Below are 26,369 nucleotides of genomic sequence, written 5' to 3'. Positions count from 1 at the left end.
CTTTGGGAGAGTTTATCTGTTATCCACTTGGCACTAGTTCTGTACCATGGCTGAGATCCATGTGACTGCTTTTGTTAACATTTTGGATTAATACCTTTATGTTCATAATGTGGGGCACCTTATGAGCGTCAGCTATCCATTGCAAATTGACCAGGGAAATAAAAACAACATTCTGTGTCAGTTCACATGCTGCCTTAATGGCTCAGTGATATAAGAATGTGTGGAACATAAGTACATATAAATGATAGATATGTGCTTTTGTACATAAGAGCTAATATAAAAAGTTCTAAGAATTTTTCCTCTATGTTTTCCATAAAGTACCATTACTTGTCCATTCATCCAACATTTAGGCCTACTATAAAATGTTTCAACAGCGCCCTCTTTTGATGTTTTCTTTAATTCCCCAGACCATAATATTTCCATATGGCCATATTGAAAGAAAGAAAGAAAGAAAGAAAGAAAGAAAGAAAGAAAGAAAGAAAGAAAGAAAGAAAGAAAGAAAGAAAGAAAGAAAGAAAATTCCATGAAAAAGGCAGCGACAGAAACAATTTAAAAAAAACGTGATTAGCATGCCCAAGCCAAGACTCCAAAACAGTCAAGTGCAAAAGTAATTGGCCGTTTGTTAAAACTTTGTGCTGTTGTTTAATGCATTCAATTAGATATCGGTGTCAGCTCTCGCGGGAGACTGGTGCGCATGTGTATTTTTAGCTCTAATTAAACACATATCAATGCTTCTCTCACCCCTCTCGCGGGGAAATAATGAGAGAAGTGTTCCTCAGAGAGATAGTATTGCTGTTTTAGGCATTCTGAGATCCCTCTGGGCCAACAGGAGAACTGCCATACAGTTACCGTGTCCTCTCTGATCAATAGTATTGATCAGCTTATGCTAATAGGTAAGGAATGAATAATGGGCGAGACCGCTTGGATCTGCTATGCCAGCAACTACAGAATAGAGCTGAATAACTTGCCTACACAACTTTTTTTTTTTTTTACAAAGTTATGTAAAATTAAGAACTTCCCTACTTTGTTTACAGTTTAATCTAAGTTTCAAAACAGTGACCATTAAAGCTACACTGTATGATATTTTTCCCGATATTAGAATATTAGTTTCTGTTCCTCTCAATTCTGATTTCGTTCTAACTCCTACAGTGGCCGATTCAGTCCAAGACTAACATGGCTATCCCCCTCTTCAGATTCCCTCTTTGACTAATTTACTTTCAAGATGGAGGGGCAATGGCGAGCAGCATCCGAACCCCTCACCTGTATGTATTTTTAATGACATATTATAAACTTACAAGAATACTAACTTGAAAGAAGTAAATATACATTAATGAGCACATATATTTTTGAAAGAACTAAGTGTTTTTAGCTAAGAATAAACAAAAAAAAGTTACAAAGCGTAGCTTTAAAGGGTTAGTTCACCCCAAAAATTAAATTCTGTCATTAGTTACTCACCCTAATGTCATTCGACACCCGTAAGACCTCCGTTCATCTTCAGAACACAAATTAAGATATTTTTGTTAAAATCCGATGGCTCATAAACGCAGACTGTGAAAAGCTCAGAAAGGGAGAAAGGCCTCCATTGACACCAATGTCAATTCCTCTCTCAAAACCCATAAAAGGTAACTAAAGACGTCTTTAAAAAGCCCATCTCACTACAGTGGTTCTACAATAATTTTATGAAGCAACGAGAATAGTTTTTGTGTGACAAAAAAAAAAAAACTAAATAATGATGGCAGATTTCAAAACACTACTTCCTGAAGTTTCACCTTAATGAAGAGCTTAGAGGGTTACTTCAGCGCTGGGAAGATGAATCTGTATTTAAACTGGGTCATCAATGTACATAGACTACTGTGGCAAGCGGGGCGTGGTTCAGCGAGGTCTGCAGCGGGAGAGAGGGCCGCGGGACGAGCGGTAAGTGAGTGGGTTGGACGCAGATTAATAACACCTGTCTCTTGTTCCAGTAATGAGCGCGGGGATGGTATAAGAGATCGGTGGAACCGGAGACCGAGGAGAGAGAGAGTCGGACTGTTGGTGCGAGAACACAGAGACTGAGTTTACCCGGAAGCCGGAAGTGCCGCGAACCGGAAGTTATTGTTGCTTATGAGTTTGACTGAGAACACACGAAGAAGTGTGTTATTGACATTGAGAAAGAGAAAATAAAGATACGCATCAACAGTCCAGCCGACCCCTGTGTCCTCTTCCTTCCTTACTATATCGAACTTGTTACACTGGTGCCGAAACCCGGGAAGGAAGTAGGACCGCGCCGCCGCCATGACAACCCCAACGCCCTCCGCCTCGCCGTTTGCGGACATCATCACCTCTCTCGCGGCCCTCCATCAGGAACAACACCAGTCCATGCTGGACCTGCGGGCGGACCAGGAGCGCCGCTTCGAGGCCATCGTCCGCGGCCAGCAAGAGGACCGCGAGAGGTTCCGGAGCTGGATCGACCGGGAGGTTCGCACCGAAGCCGCCGGGCTCGCCAGCGCACCGGTCCACGTGCCCCTACACAAGATGGGGCCACAGGACGATCCCGAGGCCTTCATAGACTTATTTCAGAAGGCCGCGGAGGCCTGCGGGTGGCCCCGGGCACAGTGGCCGGTGCGCCTCATTCCTCTGCTGACCGGAGAAGCCCAGGTGGCCGCCCAACAACTGCCGGTGGCGAACCTCCTGGAATATGAAGACCTGAGGAGGGCCATCATCCAGCGGGTCGGCCGGACCCCAGAGCAGCACCGCCAGAGGTTCCGCTCGCTGGAGTGGGGCGAGGCCGGCCGACACTTCGCGATGGCCCAACAGCTCCGGGACGCGTGCCGCAAATGGCTATTGGCCGGTGGAAGCGACGTGGACCACATCGTCGATCTGGTGGTACTGGAGCAGTTTATCGCTCGGCTACCCAAGAAGACCGCCGAGTGGGTCCAGTGCCACCGGCCCACGTCGCTGACGACGGCCATCAACCTGGCGGAGGACCATCTGGTGGCGTGCCCGGGGGTCGGCGAGCCCCTACTAACCTCTCCCTCTCTCTCTCCCCCCTCTGTCTCTCCCTCTCGCCCTGTCCCTCTCCCCAGGTCCCGTCCTCCAGGCCCTCCTCGCGTTCCCCCCGGAGGCCGGGGTGGGATGGGCCCAGGACCGTCCGGGAGTTCGCGGGCTCCGCCCAGGGGGGCGGGGCCGCTAGGGGCGGGTGGCGACAATGGCTCCGGTTTCACACCCTCCCCGCGCTCATTTTCCAACCCACTCCCCGCCGCAGGGGTGGCGGGTAAGCCTGGGCTGGCCTGCTGGCGGTGCGGTGATCCGGATCATTTTGTGGACCGATGTCCGAGGATGGACATCGGGACAATGATCCGGATCCCGGACGTCCAGCGGACCACCCCCGATCAAGCAGGAGAGTACCAAATTCCTGTAAGTATCAAGGGGGGTACATATCAGGCCTTGGTGGATTCAGGATGTAACCAAACCTCGATCCATCAAAGCCTGATGCAGCCTGGGGCATTGGATACAAGCCGCATGGTTAAGGTGTGGTGTGTGCACGGGGATGTGGTGGAATATCCGGTTGTCCCAGTCACGATACAGTTTAGGGGGAAAAAGCATAGTGTTGAGGTGGCGGTTAGTCCCCACCTCCGGCATCCGTTAATTCTGGGGACGAATTGGCCCGCCTTTTCGGCGTTATTGGGGTCGTTATGCGCGGATGCCGCTTGGGAAAACAAGGCTAGGAACGGGGCGGTGCGAGTGCAGGTTGGCGAGACTGATACGGGACCCTTGGGAACAGCTTCAGAGGAACCTAGCGGGGTTGAGAGACTGATTCTCTCGGACCGCGATGACTTCCCTCTGGAGCAGTCTCAAGATGAGACTCTAAAACATGCTTTTCAACAGGTCCGCACTATCGAAGGTCAGTCCCTCCAACCCGCATTGCCCGTCACGTATCCTTATTTTGCCATAATTAAGGATAGGTTGTATCGAGTGACCCAAGACGCTCAGACAAAAGTGGATACAACCCAGTTGTTAGTACCAAAGAGCCGCCGGGAAATGCTTTTCCAGGCGGCTCACTCTAACCCGATGGCGGGCCACCTGGGACAGGCGGCCACGCTGAATCGTTTAATGACCCGATTTTTTTGGCCAGGCATTCATGACAATGTGCGCAGGTGGTGCGCGTCTTGTCCTGAATGTCAGTTGGTGAACCCACTGGCCGCCCCAAAAGCGCCATTGCGCCCCCTACCATTAATGCAGGTCCCCTTCGAGAGAATTGCGATGGACCTCATCGGGCCATTAGAGCGGTCCGCACGCGGACATCGTTTTGCGCTAGTTATCGTGGACTACGCAACACGGTATCCGGAAGCAGTGGCTCTCCGCAACATCTCTGCGAAGAGTGTTGCGGACGCACTGTTTCGTTTAATTTCCCGAGTGGGGATTCCGAAGGAAATCCTCACTGATCAAGGCACGGCGTTTATGTCACGCACGTTAAGCGAATTGTACGGATTATTGGGCATTAAATCCATTCGAACAAGCGTCTATCACCCACAAACAGACGGCTTGGTCGAACGGTTTAATCGCACTCTTAAATCCATGATCCGTAAATTCGTACAGGAAGACGCCAAAAATTGGGATCGGTGGTTAGAACCCCTCTTATTCGCTGTGCGAGAGGTCCCGCAAGCCTCCACGGGGTTTTCCCCCTTCGAGCTTCTCTACGGACGGCAGCCCCGGGGGGTGCTGGACGTCCTACGAGAAACTTGGGAGGAGGGGCCTTCGTTGGCCAAGAACGAAATTCAATATGTGCTGGACTTGCGAACAAAACTCCACACCTTGGGGCGGCTATCTAGGGAGAATTTGTTGCAAGCCCAGGACCGCCAAAGCCGGTCATATAACAGGGGTACTAAACTACGCAAATTCACACCGGGAGAGAAAGTGCTCGTTCTACTCCCAACGTCGAGCTCAAAATTAATGTCAAAGTGGCAGGGGCCGTTTGAGGTCGCACGGCAGATAGGAGAGCTCGATTATGAAGTGATACGATCCGATAGGAACGGGGCACGTCAAATATACCACCTCAATCTGCTAAAAATATGGAATGAGGTGGAATCGGTGTTGTTGGCAACGGTGATCGGGGGAGAGGATGATCTCGGGCCAGAGGCGAGCATTAAAGCGCAATCAGTCGCGTTGGCCCCTGGGGGAGATCACCTCTCACCGTTACAACTCGCTGATTTATCGAAATTGCAGGCGGAATTCGCTGACGTGTTCTCGCCCCTACCGGGACGTACCGACTTGATTCAGCACCATATCGAGACCGAGCCGGGCGTGGTAGTTCGCAGCCGGCCGTATCGCTTGCCTGTACACAAGAAAAAAGTAGTTCAGGACGAATTAGGCGCAATGCTCGACATGGGAGTAATCGAGGAGTCCAACAGTGACTGGGCGAGCCCGATAGTTTTGGTCCCCAAAACAGACGGCTCGGTCAGGTTCTGTGTGGACTACCGCAAGGTGAACGCTGTGTCGAAATTCGACGCGTATCCAATGCCGCGGGTTGACGAGTTGCTTGATCGGTTAGGCACGGCTCGATTTTATTCGACACTGGACTTAACAAAGGGCTATTGGCAGATCCCCTTGTCTCCATTGTCCAAAGAAAAAACAGCTTTCACCACGCCGTTTGGATTACACCAATTTGTCACGCTTCCTTTCGGCTTGTTCGGGGCGCCCGCAACCTTCCAGCGACTCATGGATAGGATTTTGCGTCCCCATGCTGCATATGCTGCTGCGTACCTGGATGACATAGTGATTTATAGTCACGATTGGCAGCGGCATATGCAGCATGTGAGGGCGGTCCTGAGGTCGCTGAGGAGAGCGGGGCTCACGGCCAATCCGAAGAAGTGTGCAATTGGGCGGGTGGAAGTAAGGTATCTGGGCTTCCACTTGGGTCATGGGCAGGTGCGTCCCCAAATTGATAAGACTGCCGCAATTGCAACCTGTCCGAGACCCAAGACCAAAAAGGAGGTAAGACAGTTCTTGGGGCTGGCGGGATATTATAGACGGTTTATACCAAATTATTCGGACCTCACCAGCCCTTTGACTGATCTTACTAGAAAGGGGCTACCAGATACGGTCCAGTGGACGGAGCCGTGTCAACAGGCTTTTACCCAAGTAAAGGCTGCTCTATGTGGCGGGCCGCTCTTACACTCCCCTGACTTTTCTCTCCCTTTCTTGTTGCAGACTGACGCGTCGGACAGGGGGCTGGGCGCAGTCCTGGCCCAGGAGGTGGAGGGGGGAGACGGCTCCCCGGCCTGAGTCGGGCGGTGGGGGTATGTGGCAAGCGGGGCGTGGTTCAGCGAGGTCTGCAGCGGGAGAGAGGGCCGCGGGACGAGCGGTAAGTGAGTGGGTTGGACGCAGATTAATAACACCTGTCTCTTGTTCCAGTAATGAGCGCGGGGATGGTATAAGAGATCGGTGGAACCGGAGACCGAGGAGAGAGAGAGTCGGACTGTTGGTGCGAGAACACAGAGACTGAGTTTACCCGGAAGCCGGAAGTGCCGCGAACCGGAAGTTATTGTTGCTTATGAGTTTGACTGAGAACACACGAAGAAGCGTGTTATTGACATTGAGAAAGAGAAAATAAAGATACGCATTAACAGTCCAGCCGACCCCTGTGTCCTCTTCCTTCCTTACTATATTGAACTTGTTACAACTACATTGACAGTGCATCTTGTCTAGTGCGCATGCGCGGCTGACAGTGCATCTTGTCTAGTGCGTATACTACATGCACACAGGTGTACGTGTTCAGAGCTGGAGTCGACGAGCTGGAGTCTACGAGCTGCTGAGAAGAACACGCTTCAGACTGCGCATGTGTGTTTGAGAACACGTGTCGAACTGCGCATGCACGGCTGACAGTGCATCTTGTCTAGTGTGCATCCGCGGCTGACAGTGCACCTTTTCTAGTGCGAATGCGCGGCTGAAAGTGCATCTTTTCTAGTGCGCATGCGCGGCTGACAGTGCATCTTGTCTAGTGCGCATGCGCGGCTGAAAGTGCATCTTTTCTAGTGCGCATGCACGGCTGACAGTGCATCTTGTCTAGTGCGCATGCGCGGCTGACAGTGCATCTCGTCTAGTGCGCATGCGCGGCTGACAGTGCATCTTGTCTAGTGCGCATGAGCGGCTGACAGTGCATCTCGTCTAGTGCGCATGCGCGGCTGACAGTGCATCTTGTCTAGTGCGCATGCGCGGCTGACAGTGCATCTTGTCTAGTGCGCATGCGCGGCTGACAGTGCATCTTGTCTAGTGCGCATGCGCGGCTGACAGTGCATCTCGTCTAGTGCGCATGCGCGGCTGACAGTGCATCTGGTCTAGTGCGCATGCGCGGCTGACAGTGCATCTTGTCTAGTGCGCATGCGCGGCTGACAGTGCATCTTGTCTAGTGCGCATGCGCGGCTGACAGTGCATCTTGTCTAGTGCGCATGCGCGGCTGACAGTGCATCTTGTCTAGTGCGCATGCGCGGCTGACAGTGCATGTTTTTCTAGTGCGCATGAGCGGCTGACAGTGCATCTCGTCTAGTGCGCATGCGCGGCTGACAGTGCATCTCGTCTAGTGCGCATGTGCGGCTGACAGTGCATCTTGTCTAGTGCGCATGCGCGGCTGACAGTGCATCTTGTCTAGTGCGCATGAGCGGCTGACAGTGCATCTTGTCTAGTGCGCATGCGCGGCTGACAGTGCATGTCTGCAGCCAGACCCTTCTCGCCAGCTGAGCTCTGAGTGTGATCTCCCATCCCCCATGCGCGGGTTCAAAACATGCAGAACTGGCTCCCTCTGCTGGCTGTAGTCTTTAGCCTTTGGCCAAACATTCCAGAGAGTTTTCCAGAAATAAAATGCATAAATCTCTTGTCTCAGAGGGATATGAGGGGGGAAAGCACAATCATTCAAATATACTCCAGGGTTTCTACTGATACAAAGCCATATGCTAATCGCTGAAGTAACCCTTCAATGAATCAGCGTATCGATTCATGATTCGGACCGCGTGTCAATCTGCCAAACTGCTGAAATCACGTGACTTTGGCGAGCCGAACCCTGATTCGATACGCTGATTCATAAGTCATCATAAGTTGTTTTTTGTTTTTGTTTTTTTTTGCGCATAAAAACTATTTCTGTTGCTTAATACATTTTTTGTAGACCACTTGATATGGGCTTTTTAACAACTTCTTTAGTACCTTTTATGGGTCTTTCTGAGCCATTGGATTTCAACAAAAATATCTTAATTTGTGTCCCGAAGATGAACAGAGGTCTTACAGGTTTGGAACCATAGATATACATAATAAATTCCTTGATCTATGTCTGGAACGACACAAGGGTGAGTAATACTGACAGAATTTTCATTTTTGGGTGAACTAATCCTTTAAGGTATAGTTCACCAAAAAATGTGAAATGATTTCACTCACCCTAATGTCTCCAAACCTGTAATACATTCGTTAACATTTCATTCATTCTTTGACACTTTAAAAAGTTCATAAAGTGATCGTAAAACTACTTATTGAGCTTGAATTGAGCGGTTTAGTCCAACATTTCCTGAAGACATCGCTTTATAGGATGAACAGATAGAATTCAGGCTTTTATTTTATTGATAAACATTCATCATAGCACACATCAGTTATGGTAAGTAAACAAAAGCTCAAGTGTTTGCTTGATGTGCATTAACCAATGACTTTCATTCCCGTTTGCTACAGCACATCTGAACCAATGAGGTTCGTTCTTGCGGTCAATGTTCGGTTGAGCTTCATGTTCGCTGATCAAGTTTATAAATTCAGTCTGTTCAGAGATCGTGTCTCTTCAGAAAATTTGGACTTAACCGATCAATTGGAATAATTTTAGGATCTTTTATGAACTTTTTGAAGCGTCAAACTGTCGAAAAAATCTGCAGATTTCATTAAAAAAAAGTTTTATTTGTGTTCTGAAGATGAAGTCTTGCGGGTTTGGCACGACATGAAGATGATTAATGACAGAATTTTCATTTTTGGGTGAACCAACCCTTTAAATTTCTTAATCTATGTGTGTATATATTATACAATGATGTTGAAAGATTAGAATTATTCAGTCAAAAAGGTACATTTCTGTCACTGGGGCAGTACCCTAAGGTACAAAACCGAAAAAGGTAGGCCTACTACAACGTACCTTTAAGGTACGAATTCGCACTCTTAAAGTACTGATACTTTTTAAGGTACTATGGACCATTTAGGGGTGATTAAGGTACAAAGATATACTTTTCACTTTTGTACCTGTACCAGCACTGTAGTTTTTTTCCTGAGTGTTGGATACTAGTCAAGAATGTCAGGACCCGAGACAATTATTTTGCTTGTTATATTTTACCGCTATATGTTTTTGTTGATGTTGTTGTTGTGGACCCTAATTACTACTGCAGTACTGCCACACTTATATTAATTTTAATACCACACATTTATTTTCAGCTGCTCAGACAAAACAGACAAATTGGTTTAGACACCAGGCTTGTGCAAAATTCAGAACTGGCCTTCATTCAATTCATGAATTTGAATTGATAATAATAATAATAATAATACATGCAGTTATTTATATCACAACCCAACCATAAGCTCTACTCTTATGCACAATGGTAATGGTCAAAACTTCAACATAAAAGAAATTCTTTCAAATGTCAAACATAAATGAACATTATACATTAACAGATGTTTCACTCAAAAACACTTAAACAACACTTCATTTCAATATTAATCTCCATTTCCAGCCATATGCTAAGCATGCTGGGAACTAACAATGTTGTCACTAAATAAAACTGCACAATTGAGCTAATTCTCTTAAAATAAACAAGTAACCTTATTTTCCTTAATTGTATCAGCTTAACCGGTTCCTCAATTCAAGCCTCAAAATGAAATTGAAAAAATTAGGAAAATGTATCTCTTGGTTTTATTTCTATACAACACTGAACCACAATTGTATAAATAATAATATATAAAAATTTACACACTATTGTTAATTATAACCTTTTTTTTTTGGGGGGGGGGGGGGGGAATTACAAGGCCCATGATTCATTTTTTAGTGTCATTCCTCAACCCTGCATACATTTTGTTCTAAAATATAGATAGAACAGATGCAGATGAAGCTGCTATGGCAAGATGGACATGTATATTCAAATTGTAATTCTATATCTTGTTTTTGACATCAATTCAAATTCAAGACCTGAATTGAAAATTTGGAGTCATTCTCAAATCAATTCTGAATTGTGCATAAGCCTGCTAGACACGGACAACAGGAAGAAGACTGAACAGAAAGGGAAGTTTATTTTGGTTGCAAATTGCGTCATTCAGTTAAACCATCGTTACATTCATATACTAGACATACCACTGAAGTCCCGAAGGAGAAATATATAAGCTGGCTTGAAATGCCATTTTATGATATTAATATTGAAAGTTTAAGCTTTAATTTGAATGTGCATGAAATTCCCCAAATCAGTCGGACCAATGAGAAATTCTGAATGCAGGATTATAGACTTGATCATAATGGTGATTGATTTAGCATTAACATGTGCCATTTCATTTTACAGAAAAACACTAAATATAAAGATACTGAAACAGACAAATAAGACAATATATTACATAATGTTCAATAAAGACTGCAGATAGTACTTCATTGGGCACAATTGTGCATTTTGGTATAGATTAAAAAACCATCAGATCTAAATAAACTTCTATTTGTTTAGCTTGTGCCATTAAAATCTGCTGTTATATGATCAGAAATGAAACTCTGCTTTACAAACATAGATAATACAGATTTATAGCTATTATCTATCATATGTTCATCATTTTTTTAATTTTCTATATAGTTCTTAAAACATAAGATAGGAGTTTAATTGATAACCTCTTCCATTTTCTTTTCATCTAAATTCTGGATATGATATTCAAAGTTGTAATTATTAAATTATTAGTAAATGAAATAGGTTTATCAAAAGTACTCCCATTCAAAACATCAAGCGTAATATTATTTAAACCAATAGGACAGTGTTTGAACAGAAATAGACTCAGGTGTAAATGAGTGCTGTCTACATGGGCTTCAGTCATAATCAGAATAAATAGTAATATTCATTGCTGACACATACATTCATCACAACACAGTGCTCTCTGATTGGTTGGTGTGATGGGTGACCATAGCTACAAAAGAATCTCACAATATCAATGTAAAACACAACGTTACAAAAGAGAAATAGATCGGTCCACAATATCGACTCCGTGTAATGCATGTTTCTTTTCTGTGTGTACATGTATTTACCGTCGCATGCCTGGAGAAAACAGAAAACGCTCTAAAGTAACATAAACCTGGTTAGGCTAATCAAAATCACAAAACCCCTGCAACAGGAGCAACTTAACTTTAGGGGCCTTTCACACAGTGTTTCATTTAGTGAAAACACATGTATTCATCCATATTTACAAGGACGACCGACCATATATGCAGATACCTAGCCCAGCTCTTCCACTGGTTGTCTTTGTCAACATGTATGATTTGTATAATTTTCATATGGCTGTTGTACTTTAAATATGTTTAGATGTAGTGCCTGTAACATAAAACAATCGAAAACGAACCCCCAAAAAATGGAATTATGTCTTTTGAGATTATGAGCCACACATATGACAACAATAAATATTATACACCCAGAATGCTTGTGATGGCCTCTGCTTCAGGTCAGTTAGAAGTTGAGGGTCTCTGACATCATCTTCCACCAATCCATGAGCTCCTCCTTCTCTTCCTCCTTCCGCTCTTCCAGCGACTCCAGCTCAAAATCCAGCTGAGATTGAGAAAAATTGAAGACATGAAAAAGGGAAATTTATATTATGAGAAGAGGAAGCGAAGAGGGTCTGTGTTTACCCGTGTAGCAGGGCTGTGGGGAACAGCTACTTTCTTGACCACCGTGAGGTACCCAGGAGCAGACGCTGATACTTTGTAGTTACCAGGAGCCAACAAGCGCCAGTAATCGCCATCCTTAGCTAAGGAAAAAATAATTTGAGTGATTTACATTTGAAACTTCCAAAAGTGGTGCACACACACACACACACACAAATGGCCACAAGAGGGCAGACCTACACACACGTGTTTTTTTTAGCAGAACCCTAACTGGGTTGTAGAGTTAATGTCAGGTTTAAAATGAAAAAAACGCTGTTATATACCAGCTTAATTTACAGAAACAAGTTCAAAATGCAGGCAGAAAAAAAATGACTGACAAAAAACTATTTATTATTTATTAAGTTATATTATTTAAAAAAATCCTTAATACATTTCTTATGTATACATACATGTATATGTTCCCTCTCCATTATTTATTAAGTTATATAAGTAAATGTTTCAAAAAGCATTTGTTAATGTTGCAGAATTCATCAGTTATGAATCTGTAAAAGCTGCTCTAATGTCATTATTCAGCTCAAGTCAATTCAATGTGTCAATGTCGCAAAGTTCATCTCTTATAAAACAATAATATTAAATTTAATTAATTATAGATTAGATGATAGATAACACACAAACACACACACACACACACACACATATACAATTTAAATGTAATATATACCGTAACCTATACTGTAATATATACTGTAACTGTGCTTTTTCAAGTCATTTTTTTATCGTTTAAGGCTACTGTTATTTTATTTAATTTTTTTCAGTGGTTGTTATTTGATAGGTAGCCTAAGTTGCTTTCACTTTAAAGATTACTGCCTACAGTAATACACGGACCCAATAGCCTATACTGACACACTTCCCAAACCTATTCACTCAAGACACTGCCAAGACGGACATTTAGACATAATAATGGGTGTAGGCTATTTGATTATGATTGTTCAAGGGCATAAGCCTATATAGAACAGATCTGTATACTCGCGAAACTGGCAAACTATCCTCCGCCTGACATCGGTCCGTCACCGTGTGTCAGGAGCGAATTGAGTTCGTGGTATACAACGCTTTTATTAACTCTTTTTTTAGTGTTATCGGGCATATCATACTTTTATTTGGTCATTCCTCCATCTAGAGTAATCAATTCATCCGGTCCTGGCACTTAGGCCTATGCGAGACGAGATGGCAGGCGAGAAAGATTTACTTTTGCTTTTACAAAGACACACTGTGCAAGCACCCCAACGTCTGTAATCCTCATGAAAACAATGTATTTAAGCTTGAAATAAATTAGAGATAGTTCAGTTAGAATTTTTTTGTTGTTGTTATTGAAAGTACATTTTTTGTGATTATTTTGCGGTGAAATGGCAAATTATGCAGGATCGCAAAAAAAAGTGACATTTTTTTTGATTTTGCATTGTATTCAGCGATGGCGGAATCGCGAAAAACTGGAGGGACTGATAAATGATCCGCCACCTGCAGCATCCTCACATGCAATATAACCTATTACCCAGGACTCCTTCTTTATGTATACAGACATGCTATAATGACACAAAAATGAATTTATGGATTGCAGCTTTAATTATGCTAGAGGATCCTAGCCTTTATATAATTAAATTGCTGTGTGTGTACCTGAGGTGATGTCGTGGTCGATTCCTTCAACAGAAATAGAAGCGTTTGAGATGGGGTTCCCCTGGAGATCACGAACAAACCCCGCTACTCCTCTATGAACCTGCGAAGGACATAAGTGATCAAAAGAGATGAAACTACCCCCCTCTAATCCTGACTCATATGTCTGAGCTTAACAGAAAACAAAACAACCCTCTCCTCCTGTCAGCACTAGGCATGTAAAGCAAAGGATTCAGGCGTACCTGCTCTATGTAGTTGACGAGTGAATTGCGGTTCTGTTCCCAGTACTGCTTGAGTGTGTCCTCAGGAGGAAACTTATCACAGCTCAGTTCCAGAGTGATCTCAAAACAATTACTGCTCAGATAGTTGAAGTCTTGCATACCTGACAGTCAGAAAGAACAAGAAAGATCAAGGGCTGAACATGGCCAGTATGTGGACACCCAAACACCCACTCATGTGATTTGTGATTGCACATTTAATTTCAAAACCATCTGCATTAATCCCCCCTTGCTGCTATTAAAAGCTTCCACTCTTCCAGGAATTTGTTCCACTACATTTTTGGGTGATGCTTGAAACTGGTGTTCCAATTAATCCCAAATATGTTCAGGCCATGTTATCAGGCCTTCCCTAATCTGCTGCCACAAATCTCTAGAAATTGACTGCAAACTTTTGATAAATTAATTCCCCTGCCTTTTTCATGGCATTTCTATGAATTTCCAAGTTTCCTTCCAACTAAATAAAGCTTTAAACATATAATATACCTCCATTTGATCTCTTGAAAGTTCAGCCTTTTAAAAACTGTTAGTTTTCTTTACAAATCTGGTATTACATCTTCGGCTTTTAGCCTTTATGAAAAAAAAGCATAGAAAATATACATCAGGCAGGATGTATGTCCAGAGGAAGCATATATGTCCATCCTGATTTTGCAGAGTGAGATGTTTCTGGGTCAACATATTTTGTTGAGCCTGGAACAACATTCTTGTCCGAAAGTGTAATGCTAACCATATTCCTACCCCTAAACCTAATACCCATAAGTTTTTCCTAAGAAAAGAGGGAAAATGACAGATGAATAAACTCCTTTATACAGATGTTCTGATGTACAGCACAAGTAATACAGACACCAGATGAGAAATTTCCTAAAGCTGTGCATTGTTACCTCCAGGCACGCTGTACCAGGCTCCTCCGTTGGTGATGCCCTCTTTGAAGCTGGAGTCATCATCATTCTTGCGGCACGGCGGCCGGTTTGGGTCAGACATCACTGGGTTATAGCTGGAGTAGGCTTTAGCCAAAGTCTTAAACGCCAGATCATCTGGACTAGCACTATATTCATGAGTAGAACCTGATGGACAAACAGAAAAAAAACAGTTCTATCATTACCACTTCAATTACATTACAAACACCCCATCACGTTTCATAACGTCAGCTCAGAGGTAGAAGACGAGGTGAGGCGAGGCAGAGCTAATATCAGCGTAACTTTTTTTTTTAGCCGAAAGAATAATTGACAAACAAAAATGCAATGTAACAGCGTGCTAAGCAAGGCACAGACAGCACAAAACAATGAATGAAGGAAACTGAGGGCATTATATACACAACTAACCAAGGATCAAAATGAGGAACAGGTGTGTGAAATCAAATAAAAAAATATAATGGCTCGTTTCCATGGATCGATACGGATCAGTACAGTACAGTACAGTATGATTCGGAATGTTAAAGTATGATTTGTCTTGCTCAGTTGAGGACACTAAAATGCTAACTAAAGTTATCCAAAAACTAAATACCCCCCCCCCCCAAAAAAAACTAAATCAACTGTATCAGCTTTATTACTGATCTGCCCACAATTTCGCTATATGATAAACTGAAATGAGCTGATAACATCACCGTTATTGCAGAACGACTGTACAGCTGAATCAATTTTTTTTTGCAATATTTTCCTGTTTAAAGGAACACTCCACTGTTTTTAGAAATAGGGCTTATTCAGCTTCTATACTACATTTAGCTTAGCAATGAATGGAATCGTATGTTGCAGAGTATGTCCAGAGTAAAAGTGATTTTTTTAAAAACACCCACCTAATTACTTCTTCCGGCCTGCGTATTCACAACAAGTAATAGTGATGCAGATTAAGACTAGGCGATTTCCTATAGGCAGATATTTACTTGGGACTATATTATGGGGAAGCACAGATTAAGCACTGCTAGTTGTGCGCAGAGATATCATGGCTCTCATCCTCACGTCCTCCGGCGGTTGAGCGATCACAATGTGTTGAGTGATATCTCTGCGTCCAAGTAGAAGTGCTTCCCTATAATATAGTCCTAAATCAATATCTGCCTTTAAATCGCCTAGTCTTAATCTGCATCGCTATTACCTGTAGTGAACACGTAGGCCACAAGAAGTAATTAGGTGTATTTTTTTTTTTTTGGATCACTTTTACTTGGGACATGCTAGCTGGCAACATAGGATTCCATTAATTATGCTAAGCTAAGCTAGCGGCGACCCTGCCAAACTTAAAACAATGCTTGCACTGAGACAAAAATGCATTTGTAGGAAAGAAGTTGAATAAGCCGTATTTCTAAAAACGGTGGAGTGTTCCTTTAACACTGTGAAGCTGCTTTGAAACAATCGTCATTGTAAAAGCGCTATATAAAAAAAGTTGACTTGAGTTGACTTGATTTAAACAGCACCCTTATGCTAGGCGCAGTGTAGTGATCAACATCCTTCTTGTGCAAAGAAGAAAGCATCACAGTGGACGACATACAGAAGATCTTGTTCTTGCTTCTGGGCATGTGGCTGTTGTCACCAGAAGACAACATTCCTTGTTTGAGCCAAATCTGCAGCGATAAACACAGCTGCGCAAGTGACCAATCAACATTCTACAGTGAGTCTAGCTACCACACTTTAGTACTGGACTATTTTGCTAGGCACCCCAAAGGAAGGGTGCCAAAAAGTGGTACAGTCTGGTTCACAACTTCTGGAAATGGAAACGGCAAAAGTTGTGTACCTAACCAAACTGCACTGAACCGCACCGCTTGGTGGAAAAGAGCCATAGGTAACCGTGACAAAAGTCAACAGTCAACCAGGCAGTCGTGGCCTAATGGTTAGAATCAGACTGGTAACCGGTAGCGGCGGCAGGAAATGACTGAGGTACACCTAAACCCCGATCACTACTGTCTCCACAGCAAAATGGCTGCCCCCTTGCTCTGGGTGTGTGTCCACGGTTTGCAGTGTGTGTGTGTGTGTGTGTGTGTGTGTGTGTGTGTGTGTGTGTTCAGTACTTACTGCTCTTAATGTGTGTGCGCTAACTTGGATGGGTTAAATGCAGAGGACAAATTATGGGTTACCATACTTGGCCTTCACATGTCACTTGCACTTTCAACAGAAAGAAAACACCGGAAATAATGAAGAAAAACCAAAAGTCAGAAATAAAACTGAAAAAACCTGGAAGATGATGAGGAAATACTCTTGTAGAAAAGATGAATTAATGGGTCAAATGATGTTGAATCATGCAAAAAGGTGTGTGTAATGTTTAAGATTACTGTGTACTAATTACACAAATTTTCAAATGTTATTAATTTGATAAAAATAAAGTAAAAAATCTACAAATATTAATAAAGACTAATTAATAATTAATTTATTTTATTTTATTAATATTTTTATTATTAATGTTATTTTATTAATGATTATATTTCTATTTAAATATATTTTAAAATGTAATTTATTAATGAATGTCAAAGCTGAATTTCCAGAATCAGATTCACATGTTCCTTCAGAAATCATTAAAGGAAAGCTTGTTTTCCTTTAAAACGGATGGATTTTTTTACAAATAGAAAGTTCAGCATTTATTTGAAATATAAATGTCAAAGTCTTAACTGTCACGTTTGATCAATGTATTGCATCCTTGCTGAATAAAAGTATTAACTTACTGACTATAAACCTTTGAATTATATATATATATATATATATATATATATATATATATATATATATACACTGTAAAAAATTATTTAGAAAAAAAGTTACCTGGTTGCCTTACAATTTTGAGTTCATTGAGTTAATACAATGAACATTTTTTTGAGATCCGACAACCTTTATTAAAATATTAATAAAAGATTTTGTAAGCATATTGGGTAATTGTGTGTATTATTTCTGATGACGCAGTGAAACATGCCAAATAGTGCTATTTTCATGATTTATCAAATTTTTTATGTGGTTCAGATACAAAAATATTTTGAGTTTCTACTTATTAAACAAATTTCCTTTATTGTATCAACTCAAATTTTTAATTTTAATAAACTCAAAATTTTAAGGCAACAAGGTTACTTACTTTTTTAAGTTAAACCAACAAAAAAATATAAAAAAAATTTTTTACAGTAAGTGTACACAGGTCCTTCTCAAAAAATGTGCAAAAGTTCATTATTTTCCATAATGTAATGATAAAAATTTAACTGTCATATATTTTAGATTCATTGCACACCAAATGAAATATTTCAGGTCTTTTATTGTTTTAATACTGATGATTTTGGCATACAGCTCATGAAAACCTCAAAAAATTAGCATATTTTATCCGACCAATAAAAGACATTTACATTTACATTTAATCATTTAGCAGACGCTTTTATCCAAAGCGACTTACAAAAAAGGGGAGAGCAATAGAAGCAACGAAACAGACAAGGCCAACAACCTGTAAGAGCTGTAAGAAGTCTCAATTAATTAGCACAGTACACAATTATTATATATATTTTTTTATAGACATCTACAACAAAAACTCACGTACGCAAAATACAAAACACTGGATTTTGATAGCTAAGATAACAACCCATTAGGACTAAGGCTGATGCCCCAACTGTTGTCGTTAATGCAGATTCAGTGGCCCAATGGGTTGGTTTTGTATGGCATTCTAGCTAAACGCGCAGCATTAGCCATCTACAACAAAAACTCACATACGCAAAATACAGAACACTGGATTTTGATAGTTATGATAACTATGTAACATACCCGCCTGAAGGCAAAAAATCCGGATGAGAGACGTAGATATGATCCAGGAGTGTGCGCTTTTTGGTAGTTGCTGTGGTGATCAGTAAGTGCTATTCTGTATTGGTCAGGTGCAATTGGAAAAGATGTGTCTTAAGATGTTTTTTAAAAATGGCTACAGACACGGCAGCATGAATTGAGATCGGCAGGTCATTCCACCAGGTGGGAACGGTCCAGGAAAATTTCCGCGAGAGCGATTTCATGCCTCTTTGGGATGGAACCACGAGGCGCCTCTCACTCGCAGAACGCAAGCTTCTGGAGGGTGTGTAAGTCTGAACAAGTGAGTTTAGGTATATTGGTGCAGAGCCAGTGGTTGTTTTGTAGGTGATAACTAGTGCCTTAAATTTGATGCGAGCAGCCATTGGCAACCAGTGCAGTTTGATGAAGAGAGGCGTAACATGCGCTCTCTTCGGCTCATTAAAGACCACTCTCACCGCTGCATTCTGGATCAGCTGCAAGGGTTTGATAGCGCATGCTGGAAGCCCAGCCAGAAGAGCATTACAATAGTCCAGTCTGGAGAGAACAAGAGCTTGAACCAGGAGTTGTGCAGCCTGTTCTGATAGGAAGGGTCTAATCTTTCTAATGTTGTATAAAGCAAATCTGCAGGACCGGGCTATTGCCGTAATGTGGTCAGTGAAGTTTAACTGGTCATCAATCACAACTCCAAGGTTCCTGGCTGTCCTTGATGGAGTTATGGTCGATGAACCAAGCTGAATGGAGAAATTTTGATGAAGTGCTGGGTTGGTTGAGAAAACAAGTAATTCTGTCTTTGCAAGATTGAGTTTAAGATGATGCTCTTTCATCCAGTCAGAAATGTCAGCGATACGAAATGACAGGCAGCGATACGAACACTGACTGTAGGATCATCTGGTTGAAATGTGAAGTAGATTTGAGTGTCATCAGCATAGCAGTGATAGGAGAAGCCGTGTTTCTGAATGACAGAACCTAATGATGACATGTAGATGGAGAAGAGAAGTGGTCCAAGGACTGAGCCCTGGGGAACCCCAGTATCTAGATGATGTGACTTAGACACTACACCTCTCCATGACACCCTGTAGGATCTACCAGAGAGGTAAGACCTGAACCACTGGAGAGCAGTTCCTGAGATCCCCGTCTTCTTAAGTGTTGACAGGAGGATCTGGTGGTTAACTGTGTCAAAAGCAGCAGACAGATCCAGCAGAATGAGCACTGAGGATTTGGAAGCTGCTTTTGCCAGTCTCAGTGCCTCAGTTACCGAGAGCAAGGCAGTCTCGGTCGAATGGCTGCTTTTGAAGCCGGATTGGTTGTTGTCTAGGAGGGTGTTCCGTTCAAGAAACATAGAGAGTTGATTGAACACAACTCGCTCAAGGGTCTTTGCAATGAAAGGCAGAAGGGAAACCGGTCTGAAGTTTTCTAAAAGTGCTGGATTCAGAGAGGGTTTCTTAAGCAGTGGGGTTACCCGAGCCTGCTTAAATGCTGTGGGAAAGGTTCCCGTGTGAAGAGAAGTGTTGACAATGTGAGTGAGTGCAGGAGTTATTGAAGAAGAAATAGCCTGAAGGAGGTGAGTGGGTATAGGATCAAGTGGACAGGTAGTAGGGTGATTGGAAAGGATGAGTTTAGAAATATCTGCCTCGGAGAGAAAAGTGTTTTGAATACAAAAAAAAAGGCAACCTTCCAATAATTATGTTCAGTTATGCATTCAATACTTGGTCGGGAATCCTTTTGCAGAAATTACTGCTTCAATGCGGCGTGGCATGGTGACAATCAGCCTGTGGCACTGCTGAGGTGTTATGGAGGCCCAGGATGCTTCGATAGCGGCCTTAAGCTCATCCAGAGTGTTGGGTCTTGCGTCTCTCAACTTTCTCTTCACAATATCCCACAGATTCTCTCTGGGGTTCAGGTCAGGAAAGTTGGCAGGCCAATTGAGCACAGTAATACCATGGTCAGTAAACCATTTACCAGTGGTTTTGGCACTGTGAGCAGGTGCCAGGTCGTGTTGAAAAACGAAATCTTCATCTCCATAAAGCTTTTCAGCAGATGGGAGCATGAAGTCCTCCAAAATCTCCTGATAGCTAGCTGCATTGACCTTGCCCTTGAAAAAACACAGTGGACCAACAGCAGCTGACATGGCACCCCAGACCATCACTGACTGTGGGTACTTGACACTGGACTTCAGGCATTTTGGCATTTCCTTCTCCCCAGTCTTCCTCCAGACTCTGGCACCTTGATTTCCGAATGACATGCAATATTTGCTTTCATCCGAAAAAAGAACTTTGGACCACTGAGCAACAGTCCAGTGCTGCTTCTCTGTAGCCCAAAGTGGCTTGACCTGGGGAATGCGGCACCTGTAGCTCTGGATGTTTCTACTCCAGACTCAGTCCACTGCTTCCGCAGGTCCCCCAAGGTCTGGAATCGGTCCTTCTCTACAATCTTCCTCAGGGTCCGGTCACCTCTTCTCGTTGTGAAGCATTTTTTGCCATACTTTTTCCTTCCCACAGACTTCCCACTGAGGTGCCTTGATACAGCACTCTGGGAACAGCCTATTCATTCAGGAAATGTCTTTCTGTGTCTTACCCTCTCGCTTGAGGGTGTTAATGATGGCCTTCTGGACAGGGTCGGGTCAGCAGTCTTACCCATGATTGCGGTTTTGAGTAATGAACCAGGCTGGGAGTTTTTAAAAGCATCAGGAATCTTTTGCAGGTGTTTAGAGTTAATTAGTTGATTCAGATGATTAGGTTAATAGCTCGTTTAGAGAACCTTTTCATGATATGCTAATTTTTTGAGATAGGAATTTGGGGTTTTTCATGAGCTGTATGCCAAAATCATCAGTATTAAAACAATAAAAGACCTGAAATATTTCAGTTGGTGTGCAATGAATCTAAAATATATGAAAGTTTAATTTTATCATTACATTATGGAAATTAATTAACTTTTATCACAATATGCAAAAATTTTCACAGGACCTGTGTATATATATATATATATATATATATATATATATATATATATATATATATATATATATATATATATATATATATATATATATATATATAAAATAAAGTTTGTGTGTTTTTTGTGTGTATGTGTGGTTTCTCACCACTGCGTGTCTCATCATATGGGTAGTTGGCCACCACGTCTCCTCCATGCAGATTGGCTGACAGGACAAATGGAATGTCTATAATCCAGTGAATGACAGCCTTAGTTTCTGGTGCGAGCTGTAACATACATAGGTCGAATCATTCATTTTACCAGCCCAAAAACCACTGATTCTGTTCTAAATGTATAACACTACTGACACCGTACTGCAATAAAAAAAATTGTTTTTGTTAAAACAGTTGATCAAACCCTTTCTCACCTTGGTGTTTTCATCCACAGCTTTCTTCATGTTTTTTAGGAGGTGGTTGTTGGCTCCTCCCTCTCTTTCGTTCATGTAGACGATGCGATCAAGATCTGGAAAGTTGCGGTTCAGATCAATCCCTTGAGCATTGCTGCGGCCCACAAACCAGTCTTTCATCTCACCAGGCTGAACATATATTATAATAATGATATCATTAGCAGAATTATCACAATCATTAAAAACATAGATTAAAAAAATAGAGAGCTTGACAGCCAAAATCACTATCAAATGTTTTATGTAAAATAGCTGCGTGAAGATCAAAAACATTAAAACAAATATTTTTGTATTCTACAAAAAAACAAAAACAGCATGTGGGTTTGAAATGAAATGAAGGTGCATAAATATAATGAAAGAATTTTATTTGTGTGTGTGTGTGTGTGTATGTGTGTTTGTTAACCAAACACACACACGCATCTTTAATACGTCACAAAGGCTGCATTTTATTTGATACAAAATATAGTAAAAATAGTAATATTGTGAAATATTTTTATAATTGGTTTTCATTTTCAGCATCATTACTCCAAACTTCATGATCCTTCAGAAATCATTCTAATATACTGATTTGGTGCTAAAGAAATATTAAGTATTACTATCAACATTGAAAGCTTTGTTTTATCTGAAATCATGATACTTTTGTCAAGATTCATTGATGAACAGAAAGTTCAAAAGAACAGCACTTACTTAAAATACAAATATTCAGTAGAAAAATGTGTTTGGTGTATTTATTTTATTACAAAGTTAGTTAGTTTAGTTGGTCTCCTCCAAGATAGTATTCAGCTGGTTCAAGGTTCATCAAGGTGACCAGCTGGTCTTCCAGCCTGACAAGCTAAAAAATGCCCACAACCCCTCTAAAACCAGCCAATAGACCAAACTAGCCAGTTTGGTAGACTGTCAAACCAAGTGGATTTAAGTTTTTTTTTTTTTTTCAGAAGTTCTGAACGCACAGGTGACAGTAAAAACAGACTGATATGGAGACTGCATTTCAGACTGGTGTGGAGGAAATCACTTAGGTTACTTGTCATTTTGCAGACGCTACAGGAAATGCCAGAGTCTTGTAAAGGGAGTTTGGCTGAAGGAGGAAGTCTGAATACAACCCTTACAACTGTTTTAACGTACAAATAAAACCCGTATCACTGACATAAGCCTTTACCCTATCAATGATCTCTGTCATCCTCTCTGTCCTACTGAAATCATTTTCTAGTGAAATTTAAATTAAAAATGTGCTATATGTACTAAAAAATATGTGTCTAAGTACTCAGAGTTTCCAGGACAGAACTTTCCATCCACCCCTGAAACAATCACAAAAGCCCATAGACGACGCATGTTTGCTGTGTGGGTCAGCATAGACATTTAGTACAGCTGAAGCAGTGTGGTAAACCACATCCCAGAGAGGTGTTTAATAATCTCTTGGTTTCCCCTTAACAAACATAAAAGTAAAAGACCAGGGACCTTGTGTATAAAATATGTCAAATGTTTCTTGAAATGTCAAAGCCAACACTTGTGTGAGTGCAGGCAGCATAAGGATGTGGTAAACCACAACAGTGTTATGAAATCAGCACCCCTGCATTCTGCCAACAACTCTCTGCTAAAAGATGTTGAAGACCAGACTTAGCTCAAAATACTGTACAACCAGGGCTTACTGTAAATGTCATATTACTTTAGCAGAAGAATACGGTCGTCTATCTTGTTTCATAGTTCTAAATATGATTCGGTCTATATATACAGTTTATGAAGAGATACAACTGCATTTTAGAATTTAGATTCTTCTTTTATTGTGAAAGAAGTGTGTGTGTGTGTGTGTGTGTGTGTGTGTGTGTGTGTGTGTGTGTGTGTGTGTGTGTGTGTGTGTGTGTGTGTGTGTGTGTGTGCCCTTGTTTAAATCACATTGTAAGGACCAAATGTCCCCATAAGGATAGTAAAACCTGAGATTACCTACATTGTGGGAACCAGCCAGCGATCCCCACTTTTCAAAAGGCTTATAAATCATACAGTATAAGTTTTTTGAGAAAGTAAAAATGCAGAATGTTTCCTGTGATGGGGAGGTTTAGGGGCAGGGGCAGTGTAGGGGGATAGAAATTACGGTTTGTACGATATAAAAACCATTACGCCTATGAAGATTCCCCACAAAGATAGTGAGCCAGGCGTGTGTGTGTGTGTGTGTGTGTGTGTGTGTGTGTGTGTATGTGTGTGTGCGTTTACCTGTGAGGCTGCTTTCTCAAAGCCATCAGGATTCATGGAGGGCATGATGTGAATGCGTGTGGAGTGGATCAGGTCAATAATGGTGTCATTTCCCTCCTGGTACTCATTACAGAGATACTGGGCCAGATAGATGAGCAGCTCTCTGCCCACAGCCTCATTACCGTGCATGTTCCCAATGTACTTAAACTCCGGCTCACCTGTCACACACACAAAAAACACTGTTAATAAATACACAAGTCTGTATCCAAATTAACTGACACAAATAACAACTAAATAATGCTTTACCAGTAATTTAAAGCTTTATTTTTTTAAGTGACCTGTAGTATTTGAGTTTTATGTTCAAATAGTTATTGCCAACTGCTTCAAAGATATATCAATAAAATAAAAAACACCAATACCTTACCAACAGATCATATTGAATGTCTTTGAGGATAAATTTGTATTATATTGGCACTGGGTTATAAGGAATAGAGATCCACACATAAAAAGAAAAAAACATTTACATTACATTAAATCAATAATAAAATATTATATAGTTTAACTTAGATTTTAAGATTTTAAATTATAAAAAGACTTCACTAAAGACACATTTATCACATTACTGTTGATTTCAAAAACTAAAACAAAAATATGTTCTAAGAACATATTTTCTAACGTTCCCGTTCAGTTATAAAACTTTTATTTCTGAGTTTGAAATGTCCAATTTGTTTCCCTTGAGCTTTTGATATATAGAAGGTCATGGTAATATAAGAATATCCTCTAAGTTTCAGAGCTGAAAACGTCCTTGTTAGTCAAAGAAAAGTTTTTATAGACACCAGGCCCAGCAAACGGTCCTGTGCTTAATACTGACGTCACTGCGCGACGAGACACCGCCTCTACGGAATCTACAGCACATCTAATCCAGTAGCCTCGCCCACCGACTCATGGAGGACTCGTGCTAGCTGGTCAACAAACAGTTAATAAGCAGAGGAAGATTAACATATTGCGCTATTCCTGGTTATGGAAGAACACAGTCGCTGCATAAGCTTCCTTCTGATCCTAATATTAGGAATGAGTGGTTGAACTTTATTTTTAATGAAGTTCCAGCTCACGTGGCAGTGCGGGATCATTTGTAAACAAATCTCCGGTCAATGCCGGATTTGGATCCGACAGGAATGGTGCAACATGTGAGTAGAACGTATTTTTATATGTAATAGTATTGCATTGTTATAGATTGTTTTGCTTATGTGTACGTGTCTAACAGAAACATATCTTTCGCTCGCTGGAATCAGACACGTACGGGCCGGCAGGCTGTTGAATCTCATAATATTCCATTCTTGATCTTTGCTGTTGTCTCTCTCGACTTGATATAACAAGGGTGGCGCGTGCGCATGTGTCTGTGTGTGTGTGTGTGTGTGTGCGGTTCGCTCATATATCGACTGATTGTGCGGGCTATGTGTAATATAAAAATAATAGTCCAATCAATCGTGGGTGGATGATAAATAAATGATTGTGTTTGTTTGATAAAGACGTTTACGAGCCCTGTGATCGAGAGAATCATTCTGGTTGCCGCTTCTCCCTCAATCTCTCCTCTCCCTCATGTAAACTGACAGGGGAGCTTGAGCTCATTAAATATGCAAATCTTATCCAATCCTAGCCGTGGGCGTTTACTTCCAAGTCTCCAGTGCGGCACGCCCATCAAAACCCAGCGTTAGTGTGTTACACCATTCCTGTCGGATCCAAATCCAGCATCGACCGGAGATTTGTTTACAAACGATCCCGCAGTGAACATGTCTTCCCCACTTGAGCTGGAACTTCACTAAAAATAAAGTTCAACCACTCATTCCTAATATTAAGATCCGAAGGAAGCTTATGCAGTGTCTGTGTTTTTCCATAACCAGGAATAGCCCAATATCTTGCTATCTTCCTCTGCATGTTTATTGTTGTGGGCTAGCTAGCACGAGCCAATCAGCTCCATGAGTCGGTGGGCGGGGCTACTGGCCTAGACATGCTGTAGAGACTGTTTCGTAGCGCTATGATGTAAGATTGAAGCACAAGATTGTTTTCTGGGCCTGGTGTCTATAAAAACTTTTCTTTGACTAACAAGAAAGTTAGAGGCTATTATTACCATGACCTTTTATATGTCAAAAGCTCAAAGGAAAGTTGATTTCTCAATTCATCACCACTTTAAGGCTATAACATAACAAAATGTTTGTAAAATATATTTATGACACTATGCCTTGTATAATACTATTCAGGCATTTAAAAATATGAAAATAGGAATTAGT

General features: G+C 41.8%; 1 protein-coding gene across 1 annotated transcript in view; it reads right to left on the bottom strand.

Moving 5' to 3' along the window:
- Positions 1-10,256: 10,256 nt before the first annotated feature.
- cpe (carboxypeptidase E) overlaps positions 10,257-26,369 on the bottom strand; it is a 28,413-nt gene continuing 12,300 nt past the window's right edge. Inside the window, exons 2-9 of the mRNA XM_067441774.1 lie at positions 24,103-24,299; positions 21,862-22,029; positions 21,604-21,721; positions 14,655-14,837; positions 13,741-13,880; positions 13,502-13,601; positions 11,855-11,973; positions 10,257-11,774 (exon numbers count right to left, since the gene is read on the bottom strand). Coding sequence (XP_067297875.1) covers positions 11,676-11,774; positions 11,855-11,973; positions 13,502-13,601; positions 13,741-13,880; positions 14,655-14,837; positions 21,604-21,721; positions 21,862-22,029; positions 24,103-24,299 — 1,124 coding nt within the window. The 3' untranslated portion in view covers positions 10,257-11,675. The remainder of the gene's footprint in view (positions 11,775-11,854; positions 11,974-13,501; positions 13,602-13,740; positions 13,881-14,654; positions 14,838-21,603; positions 21,722-21,861; positions 22,030-24,102; positions 24,300-26,369) is intronic.

The sequence above is a fragment of the Pseudorasbora parva genome, chromosome 4 (genome assembly GCF_024679245.1).
Source record: "Pseudorasbora parva isolate DD20220531a chromosome 4, ASM2467924v1, whole genome shotgun sequence".
Taxonomy (NCBI): Eukaryota; Metazoa; Chordata; class Actinopteri; order Cypriniformes; family Gobionidae; genus Pseudorasbora; species Pseudorasbora parva.
The sequence above is the reverse complement of the archived record's forward strand: the minus strand, read 5'-3'. Positions and strand labels throughout refer to the sequence as shown.